Source organism: Oryctolagus cuniculus, chromosome 7, assembly GCF_051225735.1.
Source record: "Oryctolagus cuniculus isolate XC-2025 breed Fujian yellow rabbit chromosome 7, ASM5122573v1, whole genome shotgun sequence".
NCBI lineage: Eukaryota > Metazoa > Chordata > Mammalia > Lagomorpha > Leporidae > Oryctolagus > Oryctolagus cuniculus.
In genome coordinates this window covers 122,827,563-122,851,256 of record NC_142873.1, presented here as the reverse complement: position 1 = coordinate 122,851,256, position 23,694 = coordinate 122,827,563, and the positions used below count along the sequence as shown (strand labels likewise).

The 23,694-nt window shown below is 38.1% G+C and overlaps 1 protein-coding gene across 1 annotated transcript in view; it reads right to left on the bottom strand.

Annotated features, from left to right (window-relative positions):
• The window catches only part of FAF1 (Fas associated factor 1), a 468,145-nt gene that overhangs the window by 291,011 nt on the left and 153,440 nt on the right, over positions 1-23,694 (bottom strand). The window contains exon 7 of the mRNA XM_051857780.3: positions 6,867-6,972. Within this exon, the coding sequence (XP_051713740.1) occupies positions 6,867-6,972 (106 nt within the window). The remainder of the gene's footprint in view (positions 1-6,866; positions 6,973-23,694) is intronic.

Sequence of the window (23,694 nt, the reverse complement as noted above, 5' to 3'; positions counted from 1 at the left end):
TTGTTGTTTGAAGGTTTGGGAATCCCCTTATGTTTCTTCCCACCCACAACTTATATTTCAATGAACAAGTCCTAAAGTCCACAGTAGGAAATGAATCAAATTTTATTTTAAATATCAAATAAAACAAGCTACCCTTTCCAATTAAAAATGCTTGAGAAATAAAGATTTTCGTGGTTACTTACAAATTCTCTAAGAATGTAATTAAAACCATATTGCTATAAAAATCTTATTGGTACATTATGCCAATTGAAATATAAATTCTAGAGTGTCATTTAAATAGATGAGCTAAACTCAGAAAAGACTATGAATCAATAATCTTCTTTATATACTACTGGTATAATTTTGTGTATTCTCTGCTAATGGTTCTAGTTAAAATTATAATGGTGTGGAATACTGATATCAGTGCTATCTAAAAAAGTAAACTATTCCACACAACTATAACAAGAATTCAACTATAAAAACTATAAAAACATACTGACATATATTCCTAAATCTGTTCCCTGTATCTTAACCTATATAGCTTATAAAAAATTACAGTGTCACTCTGGCAAGTCCAACAACTGTACATGAATAGCTTTAAGGAATATCCATAAATGTGCACAAACTGGATATGTAAATATACTTATTTCATAATAACATTGGTTAATAACTAGAATTATGCTAATAGAAGTGCTGAAAATATTTTGTTTGAATGTATAGTCCAACTTAAAGTTACTAATTACACAATTCCAATTAACAATGCACTTTATTACATTCCATATTTTTATGGGACCACGCAGAGATTTACAGAAATTGTTGGCTCAAATAAATGGTTCTCCTTTAAGTGCATTTTATCCCTCCAAGTTCACTTAATAACAGCAATATATTTTTAAAGTATATATTTTACTCAAAAAAATACATAAATAAGTCACAAACCAAAAGCTAACAGATGTGTGACTTCTAATTAGTTATAATAATCTCTGCTTCAATGCCATTAGAATGAGTCTTTCTTTTCTTTTGAAATCTAAAAAAGCTTTCCTTTGAATTTTAAACTGTCAGGGTGCTTCAAAGTCAATGTACTAAATCTGCTTTGATTAAAATTTTAGACATCTACAGTGATAACTTTATGAAAGGAAAATATTAAATTATAATTATCCTAAACAGACACAGTCTTGTGAAACTAACCCTACATTCATGTTAAAACACAAAGAGTTGAATATAATGAATCTGATTCATCCTCGGACACAAAGCTTCACCACAGTAAACTCAGTCAACTGTTGCTCTTGCGCCTATATTCATGGTGCTTAAATAGCGCACTTTAAAACAAAAAAAACTCCAATTGGCTTTTCATACATCCACCCTCCCCAAAAATAACGCACTTGAAAAACTCAAATGATATGAAAGGCTTCAAGGCCTCTTTTCTCCCTTTCATACTCCTTTTTTTTATTTCTGTTTGCAGTAATCTGCCTTTCTCTTTCTCTTTCTCATTGCTACAGAGCAAGCGAGGAGGCTCAGAGCTTTGAAAAGGGGGCTCAGTGTGTAATGGGCCCACTAGAATTAATTTACTTGCACCAAATCCATTGAGCACAGAAGTGCCCCCCCCATCTCTTCTCAAATCATTTGGAGTCGAACGCAGCCCCCAGCCTTTGTAATTCTAGTAAAGCACTTAAAGTGCACAGTAGGTGTTCATGAGGACCATCTGGTCAAAAGCAAAACAAGCTGCTGATTTTGCCTTTGAATAGAATGAAGCAAGTGTGAATTAGTCTCTTCAATTAGCACTATTACAACCTGTCAAGTGCATATTGTAAAACAGGATTATTACAGTATTGGTCACCAGTGCAATTATTTACTCTCTGCCTTTTCTTGCATGTAAAAAATGTCTTATGTTTATTAGTTTCTGATAACAGAACATAATTTCTCTTAACCTAGGCATTTCAAAACTACCAACACACAAATCAGCTTATGAAATGTGCCTGTGCCTGGCTAAGATATTAGGATGCACATATCTTAAGTAACAAAGGGATAAAAAACTGTCTTTAATTCTCAACAAAACTTCATTGTTTCTATCTTCTTGAAATGCAGGTGAAGAAATACTTATATGAATTGAAAAAATTTCCAACACAAATTACTTTAAAATAGTTACAGAGTAGAAAAAAGTCTTTTCAGTTCCAAAGATGACACAGTAAATAATACTTAAACATATTTCCTAAGGGGATAATTTATTACAAATCACAGAAAACTTCAATATTTATAAAATGATCATTACTGGTTTGTTTATTTGATGTAGCATGATATAAAGAGATCTCAGTTTTAAAATGCATCTTGAAACTAATAGTATATATGCATATTTAAAAGAAACTCAAAAATTTCTTTTTCTGAAAACTAAATAAAGATTTGAATTCATTGGCCAGATGCTTAAGAAATTATCTCTTTCAGTCTTGCTAAGATGTCATTTGTGATTTCAAATTTTTATAAAAAATCAACTATGATATATGCTAATTAAAACTCCTCATTCTAATTGGACTACTATATCCCATTTATCCTGCACTAAAAACAAACCACTTAAACTTTTAATTAAATAAGCATTTACTCTCTTGCATATGCATATTTTCAGTTTCCCCACTCTTCAGTTCTATGCCAGTACTCCCCCCACACTAGAAAACAAACAGTAAACTATAAAAACACCCAATACATAAAACATTTACAGAAAAGCAATGCTACCTAAGACATTACAGTCAATCTACTATTAGAAAATAGCACATTAGTACAATCTATGAAGACTACATATTTAATTATTGTTACTGGTTAAAAGTGTTAAAAGGGAATAGTCCAAAATATATGTCAAGCAAGTTGAAAAAGTAGCAAGTAGAAAAGTAAAACATACAAAACCTAACATGAGGATCAAATTTTCAAAATCAGCAAGGTAACCTCATCATTTCATAATTATTTATAGCCATGAATTTTGAAAGGACTGGTATTACTTATGTGTTTAGTTCATTTCTTGATATTAAATCAAACTCTATTAGTTTCCTAATTTTAATCACTAGTACTACTAGTGTGTTTTACTACTGTCTGTTACATATTTCTCTATAGCCTGTCAAATTTCTTCTTTCATTCCCATTAAGAACAAAATCAACACTAATAAGGATTCTGGAAATAAAATGAAACTTGGGAGAAGATTTAAATAATTCCAATAGCTATTCATAGAGCTTCTTGTAATAGACCAGCATGATGATAAGATAATCCATGATTCAGCACTAAAAATGCTTAGATTTTATCATTCTAATTTTGGTTCATGTGTATACTCTTTTAAGTTTGGAAGACATCTACAAAAATAAGGAATAACAAAGATTTAATTTCCAAGAAAAGTTGGCTCAATTTCAGGGACTTTATATCCTTTACAACACCTGGGTTTAGGATCTTCAGAAGGAAAAAGAAACCTTTTTTTCCTTTTAATATAACCCATAGCAATTGCATCTATATACCACAGACCTCTCAGAGTTTAATACAAAATTACTAGAATCTGTACAATTAAATACTTAAAAATCTGAATTCTCATCGTAGAAAATTCATTAAAATAAGGTAACCCTGTTTAAATTTTCAAGGAAATTCACTCTCTTAAAGTGTGTGAAAAGTAATCAATTTAGGATACAAAAAGGTGGGAAAAGATAGTTACAAAGTTATTGTCATCTTATTTGATAATTTTTATAAGCCATTTGTCATAAAGGAAAAGAGAAAGGATTTTTCTTATGACTACTTGCAATTCTCTCCATTCTGACCTTTTCATACCATCACTGCCTTCTCAATTTAAGAGGGCAATGTAAGTAGTAGGATTTGTAAAGAGCTTAAAATAAAAAACAAAATCAAAACCAAAAACCCTTAATAATTAGCTAAATTAAAAGCTAGAGCACCCAAATGGCACAAGCCATACATTGTGAGGCAACAGACCACAGAGCCAGAAAGAACAAACACTTACACAACTATTGGTTTAGCACCACAACTTGCATGACCATATGGTCATGGAAGAGTTTATTTGACATTCAAACTACATCTTAGTTCGGTTTTTCTAATGTGGTATTTTAAAAAATGTATTTTGTCTAATTAAAAGTTGAAATCATAGTGCCTCTCAACTTCAACTCCTCTTTGTTAAACAGAAACTTTCCTCTTGGGAAAGAATATTACAAATTTAAATATGCAAAGCTTTCAAAAACTAAAATACTTTTTTTCACTTGAAACACGATAATGACATACTCTAATGGAAAAAATGATTAGGGATATTTGTTGTTTTTTAAAAATTTGTTCCTTTCCTTTAATATCTTGTATTGGTCAGAATTCATTCTTGAATTTATTAGTACTCCAGAAACTGGTGACAGAGATTAATTTACAATTTAGGATATATGACATCATTAAGATTCCACATTATCAGCAAAAGTATTATCATTTATGAAATAAAAATGCAATACTACTTCAAGATTATATTTTTATCTTGTACAACTAAACTGATTTCCAATCATCCAGCAAGAGAAATTGTACATATTTAAGTATCACTATGGATCACAGTGCTGTAGATAAAGAGTACCTCATACATCTGAAACCATCCCTACCTCCATCACAGGTTGAAGAAGAGAAGTTACAGAACTAGGCTTAGAGAAGAGATTCACATTTTTGTCCTAAGTTACACAGACTAGAACCTATATGTACCTGTCTACTCACATTATCAGTAATTGACATTAGAAAAAACCTGGAGTTTCTCCACTGGCAACCAGAATTTCAAAACATTAAATTAACTAAAAAGAAGAAAAAAGATACTAATTCTTGCCAAGATGCAGGATATGTCTCTGCAAAAATATTTCTGGAATATTCTTCAAATATATTTAGAAAGTGGTATGAAAAAAGATGTACTATTTTCAAGTCCCTGAAGCTTAAAATATATTTGGTAACCTAAATGGCAGTCCACAGAGAACAGTTTCAGTCAACTGTGGCGTACAATGGCACATTTACAGAATTTTAAATATTTCTTTTAATAATTGATGCAGTCATTTTGAATCATTCTGCATAGGATATCAGGTGTGAGCAGATTGCATTAACGCTGCTTAAACATTTCAACTTGTCAGTATGGCCAACTCGATTTCGGAAATATTTGCAGTATTTTCCCATCGAAACAGTAATAAAGGCAAAATAAATATATGCCACTACTTTATAATCACCGAACATTAATGAATATTTTATGTCTTTTTAAATCTCCCTGTTTAATTTAAAAGGGTGAAATTAAGTCTCCTCCCTGCAATATGCCAATTATCTGTAAATCAAACAATAACTTGGCCATTATGCTCCTTTTTGTTAATATAAGAGAAGCTAATTTGAAAACACTGAATGGCATCTTTAGGCTATCAGCTTAATAGTCCTTTCTGCCCTCTTGTGGGAGAAAGTTGAAAAACACTCAAATTATAGAAACTAGCAATGTTTTTTTAAAAAAAGGAAAATTCCAACAAGAAAGAAAAAGAAGGCATTCTATATTTATCATGTATTATACTGTTCTTCAATTCAAAAAAGTAAATTAACAATAGAATGAAATTTATGAAACTTGGAGGATTTTGAAAATGTCTCTTTGTTTATAGTAACACACACAATTTAGACTGTACTATCACAAAGATCCTGTAATAACTCCAAAGTAGAACCATAGTTAAACATTATATCTAATGTAAAAACAAAATGTGATTCTTCCAAAAATTAAAATTGAAAACTTAGAGAACAGAATATCTATTATACAGGTTAAAAATGACATGGTATTTTATATCTTTAGCATCCTGGGAAAAAAATTAACTTTAGTAGTCAAAAATAATGTGATTTTCAAAAGCTTTAGTTACTAGTAAAGAAACTATTAAAGTGATGAAAAAATTAATTTAATTTAAAAGAATGAGTTGTATATGTCAAATTCCGAACTTGGGATTCACTGACAAAATATGGAAAAGGAAACCATCAACAGTTTAGCCTATTACTGAAACAATTCATATACTTCTGATTAGGGTGAAAATGACTTATTCTTTCAAAGTGATATCTGTGATTATTTTAAGCAATGTTGTCTAAGATAAAATTTATGAAATAATCCAAAATTAAAAATGAATTTCTTTAAAAAAATTAGTAGACAAAAGGACTGTGGCTTTCATAACTTGAGGGGTAATACAAACAGTCATTATTTCCGTGTTTTCAAACACAAGTCCACGTCAATGTCCCAGTTTTTCCCCCCAGGAGATAATTTATTGGCTTTTAGGTAGATGGGGCCAAAGGCATACCAAGAAAGTACCTCTTCTCTCTCTCGAGGGAGGTTCTTCTTTGAAACAGTGGCCCTGGTTGACCACATTGAAAACAATATTGATGCTATAAATAGATTCTTCCCAGATATTCTGAACTTAATGACAGTCTCCAATAGGATCTTATTACTAATGCCATAGGCTGGGATTGCATGGCTTAAGATATAGCTCCTCAAATTCCTTTTAGAAACATACTACATAATATAAATATTTGAGAACCTTTCAAATAAAATATAAGCAGTCTCCAAAATGAATGCTGTCAACAATTTCCAAGCTCATATCTTGAATAATCACTATGAAATCATGAAACATCACATAATAAAGAGTTATTTTTAAAGAAGTTTTAAATTGACTAGTTTAAGAATTATCAAGACTTCCTATTTACAGCAGCTATCTTCTAGGTCAAGTCATTTAGTATATCTACAGTAATCGCTGATGCTCCAGTTAATTAAAATTAAAAACCCAATAATGAAACATAAAGAGAGTTTCCAACCAGAACAGATAAGCCCTCTTTAACAGGGTCAACATTAGCTATAATGAGCTACCTTTATTCCTTAGCTGTGAGACATAACTCACCTCTTGAATGGTACTGCTTCCTGAGAAGTTCAGGTTGTACTCCCGCTGGACTTCTCGGTGGGTGATGATCAGCATGAAGTTTTGATTTAATGACTCCTGCAGGGCACTGAAAGGGTTGAAAGAAAAACAAGGAACTTAGAGATGAACAAGTTCTGGCTTGCTTTACAGCTAGCTGTAAAAACCCCAGGAGTACCCTAACCTCCACACAGGCCTGTCTGGGCCCAATGTTATCATCTTTGCAGCTCCTAAAGGCAAGAGAGCATGCTGAGAACAACCAAGGGGAGCTAACCCGTTAACTCCTTCTCTACCAAGGTGTCCTTAAACTTCAATTCTAAATACTTTGCACATATAAGAATTTTTTACAATAGCTATTGTCTGCATATGTATTTTTTCCAAGAGAACCAACTGTCAATTATGAAATTACAAATATGCCACTAAATGTTTATTCAAGAGGCTCTGGTTCAATTCCAAGTGAAATAGCTGTTCAGAAAGAAATCAAGTAGGAAGCAATTCTTTATATTCAACGAATGCTGTACATAAATAGAAATGTAGTTTCAGTCAAAATTCAGATGACAGTGAAACCTACAGAATTTATTTGCTATATGAAAAGTCCTTCAAAATAATTGTGCTTTCACTTAATATTCAGGAATATAAAGAATTCAAAACTGTAAAACAGAGAGAAAAATTTTTAAACTCTGTGCCAAAGTATCAAAATATTAGAAATGTACCTGAACCATGAAGAATATATGAAATTAACCACATAAATTAAGAAACACAAGTAACAGTTCTGTTTTTAATATCAGTATTAAAAAATATTATTCTCAACAGTACTGAAAATATATCTCCTCTGTGTCCAAATAATCTGTTCTGCCTGCCTCAAGTGTAACTTTGCAATGCCTAAATTATGAGGAAAATATCTGAGGTACTGCTACATAGTTCTGGCCTTCAACAGTCCTCCTTTGCCGATCTGTAACTATGCAATAAACAAATATCAGAATGACTAGAACCAAGCAGTTTCTTTGCCTGTCCTATTGTCTCCCTCAGAGTTCACAGGTTAATTGCAGTTTAAAAATTCCTAGGAAGCACCAATATAAAACATGAAATATTGATCAAAATCAAGGGAAATTATACCCAACTGAAATAGAATTTCTTGAGGCAAGGACATTTGTTATTGTATCCTTAGCACCTAAGAATAATGTTTCACACACTGTGGATAGTATTTACTGAGTAATGAATAAGTTGTGAATTTCCAAAATGCAAAATGCTTATTCACCTTTGAATCGCACACAGCAGTGTTGTCTTCTGATAAACCACCATGGGAATTAAGATTTTGAGTCATTTGTTTATCAACACTAACTTGATGTATTGCATCATTCCAGATACTAAGGTATCTGGCCCAAATAATACAACTCCTATCCATGGAAAACTCATAGAGTATTAATACAGACAGACACACACAGTTATAGTATGCACATAATAAAACAATACAATTGAGAAAACCGAAAAAAAGAAGTAAAATGAAACCTAGAAAGGAAATGCTTAACTCTGCCTCTGTGAGAGAAAGATGCTCAAGTTGAAACAGGAATGATAAGGAGAAAGAACTTTAGAGTTCATCACTAGGATGAGATAAAATTTTTTGTTTTCTTTGGGTGAGACAGGTGGCATTTTTTAGACAAGGAAATAACAAATGGAAGACCACAACATGTTCCTTCAATTATTTAGCACTTATCCACGTTCATTACTTTCCTAGTTGGTACAGATACAATGATGAAAAAGAAAAACATAGTCCTTGTTTTCATACACTTATTAATTCTAGTAAAGCAGACAATGATCAAGTCAAATGAATGAATAATTTTAGAAAATATTACATGATATGAAGAAAATAAAACAGGATTGTAAGATAAAAGTTAGCAGAAAGGCAGAGTGAAAAGAATTACTTTCAACAGAATGGGGAAGGCATTAAGGAAGTAAAATTTAAGTTGAGGCTGCTGTGATAACCAAAAGTTAACAGGGGTCTGATCATGTAACTCCTTGTAGTAACTACAAAGGAAAGTCCCTGGAGGGTTCACAAAAGGAACCCGTAAGATCTGATTTGTGTTTACATTTACACAAAACAACGGCAGCCATTGGAGGGTGAACCAACAGCAAAAGGAAGACCTTTCTCTCTATCTCTCTCTCTCACTGTCAAAAAAAAAAAAAAAAAGAAAAAAGAAAAAAAAAAAGAAAGAAAGAAAGAACCTGAAAAATTACTATGAACCTACTACATAATAGAGGGCTTTAAATGCCAGGCTAAGGAGCTCAGAGTTTTACAAGTTCTGATTAGTATATAGGGATCCGCCTTTCATTTTACATATGTATCCATGCATATGTTTTAATATTTTTGGTCCTTGCCTTATTAAGCTTCTTAATCTTGACTAGCAGATTTGTGCAATAACATTGCAGACAGGTTTGCCAGGACCAGCACTGACTGCCAAACTATTTTAGAAGTACATTATTTTAAAAAGTCTATTTCCACAATCCTGGACAGCTGTGGGGCAGGGTAAATTGATGAGAAAAAATATTTATAGCTTTAAATTGCTTGGAAGTCAAAGAGCCAGTACTTGCTAGTTGTTTTACACTGACAAGTCAATCATTGTTTCAACAGTATTTCCTGAGTGTCTCCTACATAAAGTCCCTTTCAGCAGCTAGTTACTACATAAATACTCAGTTTGCTCTTCAGGAAAAATGATAAAAATCTTTCCTTCACACAAATATGCTACTAAACGTTAAAAAGAGGAAACTTTTTTCGCATATAAACTGTAAGATATAATATAATTTATCAAAAATAGAATACTTTTTTTTTTTTTTTTACAGGCAGAGTGGACAGTGAGAGAGAGAGACAGAGAGAAAGGTCTTCCTTTTGCCGTTGGTTCACCCTCCAATGGCCACCGCGGCCGGCGCGCTGCGGCCAGCGCACCGCGCTGATCCGATGGCAGGAGCCAGGAGCCAGGTGCTTTTCCTGGTCTCCCATGGGGTGCAGGGCCCAAGCACCTGGGCCATCCTCCACTGCACTCCCTGGCCACAGCAGAGGGCTGGCCTGGAAGAGGGGCAACCGGGACAGAATCCGGCGCCCCGACCGGGACTAGAACCCGGTGTGCCGGCGCCGCTAGGCGGAGGATTAGCCTAGTGAGCCGCGGCGCCGGCAAAAATAGAATACTTTTGAAGGATACTCATACCTCAAAATCTTACAATTGCCAGCGCCATGGCTCACTAGGCTAATCCTCTGCCTGCAGCCCTGGCACCCCGGGTTCTAGACCTGGTTGGGGCGCCGGATTCTGTTCCGGTTGCTCCTCTTTCAGTCCAGCTCTCTGCTGTGGCCCGGGAAGGCAGTGGAGGATGGCCAAAGTGCTTGGGCCCTGCACCTGCATGGGAGACCAGGAGGAAGCACCTGGCTCCTGGTTTCGGATCGGCGCAGCGCCGGCCATAGCAGCCATTCGGGGAGTGAACCAATGAAAGGAAGACCTTTCTCTCTGTCTCTCTCTCTCACTGTCTAACTCTGCCTGTAAAAAAATAAATAAATAAAAAATAAAATTAAATTAAAAAAAGATTATAAAAAAAAATCTTACAATGACAATGAAACATGAACAAAAGGTGGCCGGCGCCGAGGCTCACTAGGCTAATCCTCCGCCTTGCGGCGCCAGCACACCAGGTTCTAGTCTCGGTCGGGGTGCCGGATTCTGTCCCGGTTGCCCCTCTTCCAGGCCAGCTCTCTGCTGTGACCAGGGAGTGCAGTGGAGGATGGCCCAAGTCCTTGGGCGCTGCACCCCATGGGAGACCGGGATAAGTACCTGGCTCCTGGCTTTGGATCAGCGCGGTGCGCCGGCTGCAGCGCGCTGGCCGCAGCGGCCACTGGAGGGTGAACCAACGGGAAAGGAAGACCTTTCTCTCTGTCTCTCTCACTGCCCACTCTGGCTGTCTAAAAATAAATAAAATAAAATAAAAATAAAAATAAAGAAACATGAACAAAAGGTGCTTCTGTGGCCATTATTGTGCTTGATGTCATTCTATTTCTCTGGAGGAGCTTAGAGAAGATAAAACTTTCTTTGATCGTTAAGTATGATTATATACTGTACCAGGGCCAGTACGGTGGCATAGTAGATTAAGCCTATGCCTGCAGCACCCATATTCCTTATGGGTGCCAGCTCATGTCCCAGCTGTTCCGCCTCTGATCCAGCTCTCTGCTTATGGCCTGGGAAAGCAGGGGAAGATGGCTCAGGTGCTTGATTCCCTGTACCCACGTAGGAAACCCGAAGATCCTGGCTCCTGGCTTTGGATCAGCTCAACTGCAGCCATTGCAGCCATTTGGGAAGTGAACCAGCAGATGGAAGACCTTTCTCTCTGTCTCTCCCTCTCACTGTCTGTAACTCTACCTCTCAAATAAATAAATAAAATATTCTAAAAAATTATATATTGAACCCAATGTTATCCAGTCTGAGAGTGTTCTTTTAAACACAGGTCTTGTTTGATGTTAATTTATCATATTCAGGGTCCTTGTCAGAATATATTCTTTGGAGGAGACAACTGAGGTATTATCTTTGACCTCAAGTTAGTCTGATTCATTCACAGAGCCATTAACAATCATGGCTAGCCATTAAACAGTGCTACTATGTATCAGGCATTAAAAACTTCATACCAGCTTTATGAAGTTATTATTATCATTTCGATTTTACAGATGAAGAAACCATGCTTACTAGCTTAATACCATAGGGGAAGAAAGTAACAATGACCCAGTTCTAACACTCCAGAAATAACACTTAGGATTTGCCCTCCAGGCAAAAGTGAAACCACCGTGCCATCTAACAAGAACTCTAACACTGATTTTTGTAAGCTGTAATGGAAACATGGAAGACTACTAAATGACACTAAGGATGCCATCTGAGGACATTGTGAGATGGTGGAACTGAATCTGCTGACATTTTGATCTTGGGATTTCTGGTCTCAGTAACTGTAAGAAATAAATGAATGTTTGTTGTTTAAGCCACTCAGTCTGCAATATTTTGCTACAACAGCCCAAGCTACCAAAAAGGGCTTGGAAGGCTTCTGTATTCAAATAACTCAAGTAAAAAGTAGTTAGACACCTGTGAGAATATATCCAAACTGAAATCTCACTGATTAAAACCCATGGAAGAAAACTATGCAATGGTTAAAACTCAGGCAACTTGGAAACACTTAACAACTGTACCTTGGGGCAGATGTGGTAGTGCAGCAGGTTAAACCACTGCTTACATCCCCACATCACATTCCATATTAGAATGCCTGGGCCAAGTCCTGGCTACTTCATTTCCAAATTAGCTTCCTGCTAATGTGATCCTGATAAAGTGTGGGTGATGATTCAAGCATTTGAGGCATTGCCAAACCACATGGTTTGGAGACCCAGATGGAGTTCTGGACTACTGATTTCAGCCTGCCCAGCCTAGACTGTTGCAGGCATCTGGGAAGTTAAAAAACAAATGGAAAAATGCTCTACCTCACTCTTTCTGTTAAGGCCAGGCCAAAGCTAGGAATCAGGAACTGTATCCAGGTCTCCCACAAGGCTGCAGGGACCCAAACACTTAAAACATTTTCTACTGCTTTCCCAAGCACATTAGCAGAGAGAGGATTCCAACCAGTGTCTATATGGGGTTCCAGCATCAAAGGGATGAGAGTAACTGACTGTGCTAAAATGCAACCCCAGGGCACAATTTTTTTAAATACATTTTATTTGAAAGGGAGGGAGGGTAAGCCAATAGCGAGAGAGCTCCCATCTGCTGATTCACTCCCTGCAATGCCAGCTAACAGCCCAGCCTGGACAAAGCCAAATCCAGGAGTCATGAACTCAGTCAGAGTCTCCTACACGGAGAACAGTAACCCAACTACTTGAGCTACATGTAAGGATTTGCATTAGTAGGAAGCTGGGCTCAGAAGCAGAGCCAGGATGTGAACACTGGCACTCAAACATGCATAGTTAGGTTGTGGGCATCTCAAGTGGTGTCTTAACCATCACTGCAAATGCCCACTCTAGATTCTTTTTTTTTTTTTAATTTGTTTCTTTGCAAGACAGAGACAGGGCTGGTACTGTGGTACCGCCTGCAGAGCTAGCATCCCATTTGGGTTCTGGTTCAAGTCCCAGCTGCTCCACTTCCATTCCAGCTCTCTGCTAATGGCCTGAGAAAGCAGTGGAAGATGGCCCAAGTGCACCCATGTGGAAGACCTGGAAGGAACTCCTGGCTCCTGGCTTTGGATTGGCCCAGCTCCAACTGTTGTGGCCATTTGGCGAGTGAACCAGTGGATGGAAGACCTCTTTGTCTCTCCCTCCCTCTTTCTGTAACTCTGCCTTTCAAATAAACAAATCTTTAAAAAAGAGGGAGGGGGGAAGAGACACAAAGAGAGAGACAGACAGACAGACAGACAGACAGAGAGATCTTCCATCCACTGGTTCATTCCTCAAATAGCTATAATGGCTGGAATTTGGCTACATCAAAGCCAAGAGCTAGGAACTCCACCTGGGACTCCTACGTGGATGGTGGGGGTCCAGTTTTGTGTGTCGTCCTCCCCTGCTCTCCCAAGTGCATCTGCAGGGAGCTGGATGAGAAGCAGAGCAGGTAAGACTGAAACTAGAGCTGTGATATGGAATGCCTGGCATTACAGGTAAGAGCTGAATCTGTCTGCTGTGCCACAACACCAGCCCCCTGGACCCAATATTTTTAACATCAAAAACACACTCTTGATCTATGAAAATGGGAACAATGGATTTGTTGCCACTGCTACTTCATAACAGTACATGCCTACTGACATCTAGGAGGTGTCAGCAGTAAAATTATACTTCTCAAATCAACTTTGAAGTTGTAGTTAAGACAAATGAAGCATTAACACCAATATAGAGACTGAAAGCATCATTTTAGTCCTGCTGTCTACATATGCTATTCCTTTTTTTTTTTTTTTTTTTTTTTTTTTTTGACAGGCAGAGTGGACAGTGAGAGAGAGAGACAGAGAGAAAGGTCTTCCTTTACCGTTGGTTCACCCTCCAATGGCCGCCGCGGCCAGTGCGCTGCGGCCAGCGCACCGCGCTGATCCCAAGCCGGGAGCCAGGTACTTCTCCTGGTCTCCCATGGGGTGCAGGGCCCAAGGACTTGGGCCATCCTCCACTGCACTCCCTGGCCACAGCAGAGAGCTGGACTGGAAGAGGGGCAACCGGGACAGAATCCGGTGCCCCGACCGGGACTCGAACCCAGTGTGCCGGCGCCACAAGGCGGAGGATTAGCCTAGTGAGCCACGGCGCCAGCGTACATATGCTATTTCTTTTACTGCATTGGATATGTTAAACAAAAACATCAATATAAAATATACTTAAAAGGGTCACTTCCACTAAGCTTTATTTTTTAAGTGTATCCTGTCTTGGAAGCAAGAACATTTATTTCAATTATATGTGTTATTAGAAAAATGCAAATAATAATTTTAGAATGTGCTATTGAAATTTGTATTAATAGTTTACATTTCCTTTCACAAAGTCCTAAAAATGTTTTTAACTCTGTCCCTTTGGGAATATTTTGTGGTTTATAATGATCTTTTTATCCTTTTAGATATACCATGATTTTAAATTAAAAAGCATGACACATGGCAATCTAAATTTCCATTCTAAACTTACAGAGTCATAAGAGCTCTTGTCAACAAAAGACCAAATTTACTATAATTATGGATTATTTACACTAAAACAAAATAAGAAATCAATATGTAAATGTAATGTTTGTTGTAGCTAATGCAGCCAGCAATGACAGATTAGGTTCAAATAGCAATCAGGTTGAAAATCTGGCACATATGTAAATGAGATAGGGCCTTGGTGTTTACTTTTGATTGTATTTCATTCAGGATTTTTAAAATGTCTCAGGAACAGCATAAAACTAAAATGTTAATCTTTCCACTATAAATATGATTTGAGCTCTGATCATAGCTGGAACTAGGTTTTGCTCCTGTCCAGCTAAACTAACATATGATACTAATAATTCAGAGCTGGAGATTACATCATTCTTAATTAACACTCTGCTACAGTTGTTAACATCCTCCAAGACATCGTGTTATCATCACCACAAGTTCTGTAACAATCTTAAAACCATGTTTAACAAAGGTTGGCCTCTTACTCTGCAGCTACTTTTAATTGCTTTCTTTGCTGGCAATTAAATATGCCTAGATAAACAAACATTTGGGTTCACATAATTCCTAATAACATTTTTCATGATGATTTCAAAGTTCAGGTGGCCTTATGTTTATAATTACTGTTTATCAATAAAGTGATATATTAGATCTAGCAAAATGTATTAACTAAAGTAAGTAAGATTAATCAAAATGTGGTAATTAGTGGTGATAGTGATATATTGTGATCCATCAAGTAGGTTTTCAAATAGAAAACTGTTTAAAACATAATTCCATCCATCCAAATTAAGTATGAAGATAAAAAGTATATTTATAGATATACTGATTTTTATTTCATGAGCTAGTGACCAAGTTTCTATTTATTAAATCAATCAGTTCCCCTCAGCTTAGAGAATACCTGCAGTTCTTTTTTCAAAGTGTGATACTAACAAGCTAATCTCAGTAGTCACTGACCTATCAATAGGCAGTAAACTGTATAAATGGGTTTGGTACATCACTCCAATTAGATGTGTTGTGATCTCCATCGGGGCTTTAATTGGGGACAAGTTTCTTCTTTCATCCAAACCGATAAACTTTCATGAATTATCCTGATCTCAAAGTTAACCACTTTATCTTTTGTTTTGTTTTGTTTGTTTTTTTGAGAGGCAGAGTGGACAGTGAGAGAGAGAGAGACAGAGAGAAAGGTCTTCCTTTTGCCGTTGGTTCACCCTCCAATGGCCGCCGCGCTGCAGCCGGCGCACCGCGCTGATCCGATGGCAGGAGCCAGGTGCTTCTCCTGGTCTCCCATGGGGCGTAGGGCCCAAGGACTTTGGGCCATCCTCCACTGCACTCCCTGGCCACAGCAGAGAGCTGGACTGGAAGAGGGGCAACCGGGACAGAATCCGGCGCCCCGACCAGGACTAGAACCCGGTGTGCCAGCGCCACAAGGTGGAGGATTAGCTTATTGAGCCATGGCGCAGGCCTATCTTTTTTCTTAAAAGATTTATTGACTGATTTCAAAGGCAGAGTTACAGAGAGAAAGAGTGAGAGAGAGAGACAGAGCCAAACAGAGAGAGATTTTTCATCCGCTGGTTTTAAACTATTTAACAAATCAAAATAACTCACTCCAATTTCTTTTGATTTTTTTTATTGATATGGATTTGTCTCATTTATGGCGGCATTTCAGCATTCAATATTAGTGAGATTTTACCAATATGGTAGAAATACAGACATTAAGTTCCCAATAAATAACACTTTTCTGAAACTTTATATATGCACATGCTGTGGTTTGGATATGGTTTGAGTGTTTCCCATAGTTGCACGTGTTTGGAGACTGGGTTCTCATTGTGGTGGTGGTGCCTAGTAGTAGGTCCATAGGTCATTAAATAGGAGCTGCTCTCAGAGATTAAGGTTGCTTTTGTGGGATCCCAGAACTCTCACAAGCCAAAGTTATTATAGGAGTAAACCTTGACTGGGGAATGCCCAGCCATGGGCCATGCAAGCTCAAAAAATCATTTGGTCTGGCCTGCCAAAGCAATCGCTAATGGGTCTCAAAATTCAATAAATCTATACCAAGCTAATTTTTAAGCTGATAATTCTGTATGGTTGGCAAATCATGTCATAAGTATCTAAATGAAAAAGGGTTCCCCTCCCATGTGAGCTGTCCTGTAAATGAGAGCTCTCATTGATGTGACTTCTCTTGAGTTAAGGGAGTACACCAAAATCTAAAACTGTAGGAAACAGACAAGAGGATGAAAACTGTTATAAGAATTTGTATTTGCATTAGAGACTGTGAGGGGTAGGAGCAGAGGTGGGGAATGTCCAGTCCATGGGCAATTAAAGGCCAACAAAATCATTTGGTCTGGCCCTGCTAGGACAACAGCAGGCAGGACTCAAAAAAGTCAATAAATCTTTAACAGGCTAATATTTTAGCAGATAATTGTTTTCCTTTTTTTTATTGGGTTTTCTGGGTTTTTAACTTGATAATTTTATATGGCCCACGAATAATGTTATAAATAACCAAATGTCCCTCAACAGAAAAAAGGTTCCCAACCCTGGGTTAAACAAGTAGTATGAGAACTACTTGAAAGCTTCTTCGGAATGTCCTCCTAATAATTAAATCCCACAAGAGTTCCATAATATTTCTTAGTGATCTTTCTCAGGATAATGAGGGCAGAAAGTGTCTAGAATGATCTCAACACACAGTGAGAAGACCAAAATAAGAAAAAGAACATGGTATATAGTATTTATCTGAATGTCAATACAAAAACCACCCAGAAGGGGGCACCGCTTTGCTAGAATAAGACTAAGAGCACAAAGTGGATACCTATTAGCACTGCTGTTGGACTATTATTAGAAGCAGAGATAGAGAAAGAACATCTCAGTTTTTCTCTTAATTAGTCAACGTAATGGACAAAGTAGAGTGCCTATTAGTGAAATTTAGAAGAGACTGCAAGGGGGAGCACAGTGTTGTGGCTCAAATGAGAGTGCCAATTTGAGTCCCAGCTGCTCTCCTTCCAAATCAGCTTCCTACTAAGGCACTTGGGAAGACAGTGGAAGATGGCCCCAGTCACCATATGGGAAACCTGGAAAGAGTACCTGGCTCCTGGATTTCAGTTGGCCCAGCCCTAGCTGTTGCAGCCTCTTGCAGAGATTAAGTGGCTGAACGATCTCTCTCTCTCTCTCACTCTCACTCTCTCTCTCCCTCTCCCTCTCTCTGACATTCTGCCTTTCAAAGAAATAAAGAAATCTTAGAGAGGAAACTGCAAGAATCATAAGAATTTTCTTTTGCTTTTCCTCAAGCTTTTATCTCTGCTACTAGGGAGGATAAAATTTTTGCCCAAGCTGATTTTCTCCCCAAAGGAAGAATTTTAATGAGAACATTTATAAATTTCCCTCCCCATGCTAGACTTTTTTCTTCCAGGGAAATGAAAAGAGTCAACTAGAATTATTCAAAAGGTCATGCTGTGTACTAGGTTGGGTTTCACGGAAAAGTGGGATGACACTTTCATTTCCTAAGTCCACTAAGTCTTTTCCACTTCTTAACCCAGTGTGGTAGGTAAACCCTGGCAAAAGCTTGTCTTCAGATCACTAAGCTGTATTTGCTATTGTGACTAGACTGGTAAGGCAGGTTTACTATACCAAGTCTATCAGGCACTAGAGACCCAGTCACAACTCTTTCTATAGGTCACCTGAGCATGCAGGTCCTAAGATTCAGATCTGAAGTAAGAGGTGAAAGACCTCACTTAGGACTAAGATCTGAACCACATCTTCCATCCTTCAGTGCCTGCTTGCTAATAAAGCATTCTTGTTTTTCCAATTTGGCTACTGATCTTTATCAGTATAATCCACTACTAAGAATCCCAGAAGAAAGGAAGACTGAGTGGTATCATGAATGTTTGAGAATCCAGAAAGCCTCTATTTTCAGGTAATATCCAAGGCCTTGAGCAAAGCAGTGAACTTTCCAAAGTCTGACAGATCTGTGACACAGCAAGGCCTAGAACTCTGCTATCTTGATTCACAACTCAATTCCTTCCACCAGCACCTACAGAAAATATAACAACTCTACTATCTTTTGAATTTATGGCTACTGTCACCTGCTTTCCCACCAACAGTTACCAAGGACAAGAAAAGTCACACATTTTAATACCAGTGGTTTACTCAACTATCAGAGGAACTCCAATTAGCACCCCAAATCTAAACATGGTTACATAAATAGCAACTCATTCAAAGCCAGACCTGAAAGCAACTTCACAATTCAAATAGCACACAAGAGGGCCATATGCTTTTCAGCATAATCAGAGCTCAACCATGTGGTCATTCGAAGCCATTAATATATTGACTGGACCCATGATTCAGCACGAAAAGCTCAAAGTCCAAGATCAACACTCAATTACTACTTCTCAAAGGGAAAACTACAAGCAAGGGATACTGTATTTTCTGTTATCTAGTCAAAATATTAAGAAAATTTATACAATGAAGGTGGAGCTACTTTTTTAGTACTTATTAGCTATGATTGAAGCAAGTTACAAAGATTGTATTTAATTTCCAAAGTGTCCATTACGATAGTATCTAGTAAGTTGTTCACGAGCAACACCAAGACCAAAAATGTCAATCTTTCTCCAACTGTATTTATACCTGACTTTAGGGCTTCGGCACAAACCATAATACAAAAACCATTACGGGGCTGGTGCCATGGCTCACTTGGTTAATCCTCCGCCTGAGGCGCCGGAATCCCATACGGGTGCTGGGTTCTAGTCCTGGCTGCTCCTCTTTCAGTCCAGCTCTCTGCTGTGGCCCAGGAAGGCAGTGGAGGATGTCCCTGCAATGCATGGGAGACCAGGAGAAAGCACCTGGCTCCTGGCTTCGGATCGGCGTAGCGGCCATTTGGGGGGTGAACCAACGGAAGGAAGACCTTTCTCTCTGTCTTTCCCTCTCACTGTCTGTAACTCTACCTGTCAAATAAATAAATAAATAATCTCAAAAAAAAAAAAAAATTATAAGAGCCAAAAAAGATCAGTATGTAATAATTAAGAGATTGATTAAAAAAGAATATGTGTGACTATAGTAACTGTATATGCACTCAATGTTGGGGTGCCTGGCTATTTTAAAAAAATGTTGGGGCTGGCGCTATGGTATAGCAGGTAAAGCCACTGCCTGCAGTGCCAACATCCCATATGCATACTGGTTTGAGTCCTGGCTACACCACTTTTGATCTAACTCTCTGCTGTGGGCTGGGAAAGCAGCACAAGATGGCCCAAGTCCTTGGGCCCTTTGCACCCGCATGGGAGACCCAGAAGAAGCTCCTGGCTCCTGGCTTCGGATTGGCACAGCTCCAGCCAATGTGGCCAATTGGGGAGTGAACCGGCAGATGGAAGACACCTCTCTTTCTCTGTCTCTCTTTGACTCTCTTTCTCTCTGTGTAACTCTGACTTTCAAATAAATAAATAAATCTCTAAAAAAATAAATAAATAAAGCAGGGACATACAGAAGAAATAAGAAGTTAGAGGCCACAAAACTCAGGGTAGAACAGATATAGGACTGAACAGTCTGACTATAAAACTAGAGCTCCTGCCATTACCCCATACCATCATGGGAAAAAGCAAAATGAACACTGGACAAACACAAGGAGGAGAGATTGTCTACTTCCTAACATTTTGGCGATATCTTTAAAATATTTTGTTCTTCAAATAGCTAGTCTCTGTTAAGAATTACAACATTAGACATTCACTCCTTATTTTTGATCTCTTTTAACAGGCAAATATCCTAAAAAATGTATCACTTTACAATATTCTTTCCATAAATATTTCTATGGTACTCTCAGCTACTGGGAATATAACAATAAACAAAACAAAAAGTTTTACATGAAGAGAAACAGACAACAAATGTGAATATAAACATATTACTAATGCACTGTAGTGATAAAGCAGGCTAAAGAGAGTATGACAGAGGGATTTAGACAGGGATATCAAAGGAAATCTTTCTGACATTGTGAATTTTGAATAAAAGCCTGAATAAAGTGAAGGAGGAAGCCATGGTGATACCTGGGGGGAGATCATTACTGGCATGGAAACAGAAAAGTATAAATGCCCTAAAGTATAAATAGCAAAGTATAAATGCCCTAAAGTTTAAAGAAGACCAAAGAGGCTAATGTGGCTGATGAGCTATGAGCCAGAGGTACACTGATAAAAGGTTAGAGAGAAAGTAAGGGAAAAGATTATGTAAGTCTTTCATAGGCCATAGTAAGGAACCTGGATTAGATCTTAAGTTTGAAGGAAATCCAGTGGAAGGGTTTGAGCAGGTCAGAGATGTAATCAAGAAATGTTTTTCAGAGATCACTACTAATACAGTTAAATCTTAGTATCCCAGTTAAAAATAAGAGGGAGAATAAGAGATGAAGGAGGTTGTCTATAACTGCAAAGCATTATAGTTCTGCATACAGTTTTACAGACTTACTTCTAAGGGTACAGCCTAAAAACTTGTCATAGGACTCCAAGCCCATAAAAATCGGAGGTTTAAATGCCATCTTAACTGTTAAAATGATCATATTAAATGTCAAAGTCAACACATAAAAAGTATGTAAAAGTGATCATAAAAATAACATCAAATCCCTGGTAATGATAATACAATTAAAAAGGAAGGAGAAGGCCGGCGCCGCGGCTCACTAGGCTAATCCTCCGCCTAGCGGCGCCGGCACACCGAGTTCTAGTCCCGGTCGGGGTGCCAGATTCTGTCCCGGTTGCCCCTCTTCCAGGCCAGCCCTCTGCTGTGGCCAGGGAGTGCAGTGGAGGATGGCCCAGGTGCTTGGGCCCTGCACCCCATGGGAGACCAGGAAAAGCACCTGGCTCCTGGCTCCTGCCATCGGATCAGCGCGGTGCGCTGGCCGCAGCGCACTGGCCGCGGCGGCCATTGGAGGGTGAACCAACGGCAAAAGGTGTCGCTCCCCCTCTTCGTGGAGGAACGACACAGGACCCTGCGCTGTTCTTTCGTCTGCTCGGCCCTCCCCGGGTTTGCTGCTGGTTCTTCCCGGGTTGGCTACTATCCCTTCCACCTCCGTGGAAGGGCGGTTCCCCCGGCCACATTCCCCACTTCCGCAGGGGAGCGGCACACCGCCGGCCGGCTCTCTCGGGGGCTGCACGGGTTCCCTTAGATGTTCCCCATAGATGTTCCCCATAGATGTTCCCGGTGCATGCCGTCTCTCTCCTCCTTTATAGTCCTCCTCCGCCAATCCCAACTCGGCTGCCCACACGCCGAGTACGCTGCTCTCCTCCAATCAGGAGCAAGTCCTACAGTTTATTAGTTGAACTGGAGGCAGCTGTGCGGAAGCTGTTTACTTCTCTCCCAGCGCCATATTGTGGGAGAGCAGATGCATAGAATAAGTCCTAATTCCAGTAACTCAGTCCAGTCCGGATTGCTCCCCACAAAAAGGAAGACCTTTCTCTCTCTCTCTCTCACTGTCCACTCTGCCTGTCAAAAAAAAAAAAAAAAAAAAAAAAAGGAAGGAGAGTCCAACATGGGAAGCAGTCCACACAGCAGACTCCTAGAATGACATTCACTATAAATAACACTCTGACCTCAGAATCAACCCTTGAGGCTTCCTGGTCTGGCTGAAAGGCCTATGAGAGCATTTCAGGCATGCAAAGCCAAGACTCTGTGGTAAAAAAATATCCTACACGGAGGATCTCTGTGAGACCTCAGTGGACTGGAAGGTCATCAAAGAAGGATGTACTTTTCTCTGAAGGGAGGAAAGAACATCCACTTTGCTTATGGCTGTTTCAAATACCGATGGAGTCTATGGTCACCAAAGGCTTCCACAGCCTTGGCAGCACATGCCAAGAGCCTCAGGTGATGTGATCACTGATGTCATAAATAACAGTGTTAATTCTAAAAGGAACAACAGAAGTCACTGTGCACTTACTCCCCATGTAGGACCTCCATTCCTAATGAGCTGTATTATGAGAATCAACTGCAAATTTTGTTCCCAAACAGTACTCTGTATGTTGTGTGTGTGCGTGTGTACAAATTGTTGAAGTCTATGCATAGCATAGAGTTGGTCCTCTGTATATAAAGTCAAACTAAAAATGAACCATAATGAAGGAGATAGGAGAGGGAGAGAGGAGATGGGAGTTAGAGGGGATGGGTATGGGGGAAAGAACCGCTGTATTCTTAAAGTTGTATCTGTGAAAAAATGCATTCATTAAATAAAAAAAATCTTAGTGAGACCATTTAAAATTAGAGGAAAATGTATTGTTTGAAGGTAATGGAATAGGGACAGGGAAAATAAGAGGTCATTAAATGCTAAGGTTGAGAGAAACCAGAGAAAAGTTTACTTATTCATTTTTGTTATCTATAATCATAAGTGAGCTGAAATTTCTTATATTTCATTTTTTGGCTTTGGTATCAAGGTTACCTGAGCCATAAAATAAGAGAGGTAACAATCCATCTGAGAATAGTTTCCAGAAGATAAGGATAATCTGTTCTATATAGATAATAAAATCTCTTTTTACATAAAGCCCCAAGGGGACCAGGAGGAAAGGAATGGGATGTGGACTCTAACTACTGATTCAGTTTCTTGAGGTTTCTATTTCCTTTTATACTCATGTTAGTACTGTACATTTTATGTAAAATTCTCTATTTCATATAAATTTCAGATCTTATCTGAGTGTTTTAAAATAACATTAATTTACTATGTATTATTTAATGATTATCATTAATTCAAAAATATATTATGGATCTATAGTTAAGTTCCATGATTTCATATTTATCCTTACTGTCATCCTTTCTTGGCCTGACGTTTCAAGGAAATAGTTTTACTCCTGTTGATTATCTCTATCAATAATTTTTCTTTAGTTTTTCCTTCTATTTTTCTTCAGACTTATCTGCCATTTTGTCTCAGCTTTCTTAAGTTGAACAAACAATTCAATTGTTTTCTAGATTTCTTACCTTCCAATGAACAGTTTTAAGACATTAATTTTCCTCTACCATTTTGCTGTAATCAGTTTTAGTATTTAGCACTCTCATTTATATTTAAACCTAAAAGTCTGGTAGTTGCTATTATGATTTCATTTTTATCTATAAGTTATTTTTCTGAATTGATTTTATCCATTTGAGAGACAGACACAGCTCCAATTAGCTGGCTCATGCCCAAATACCTACAACAGCTGGTGTAGGGTCAAGCCAAAGC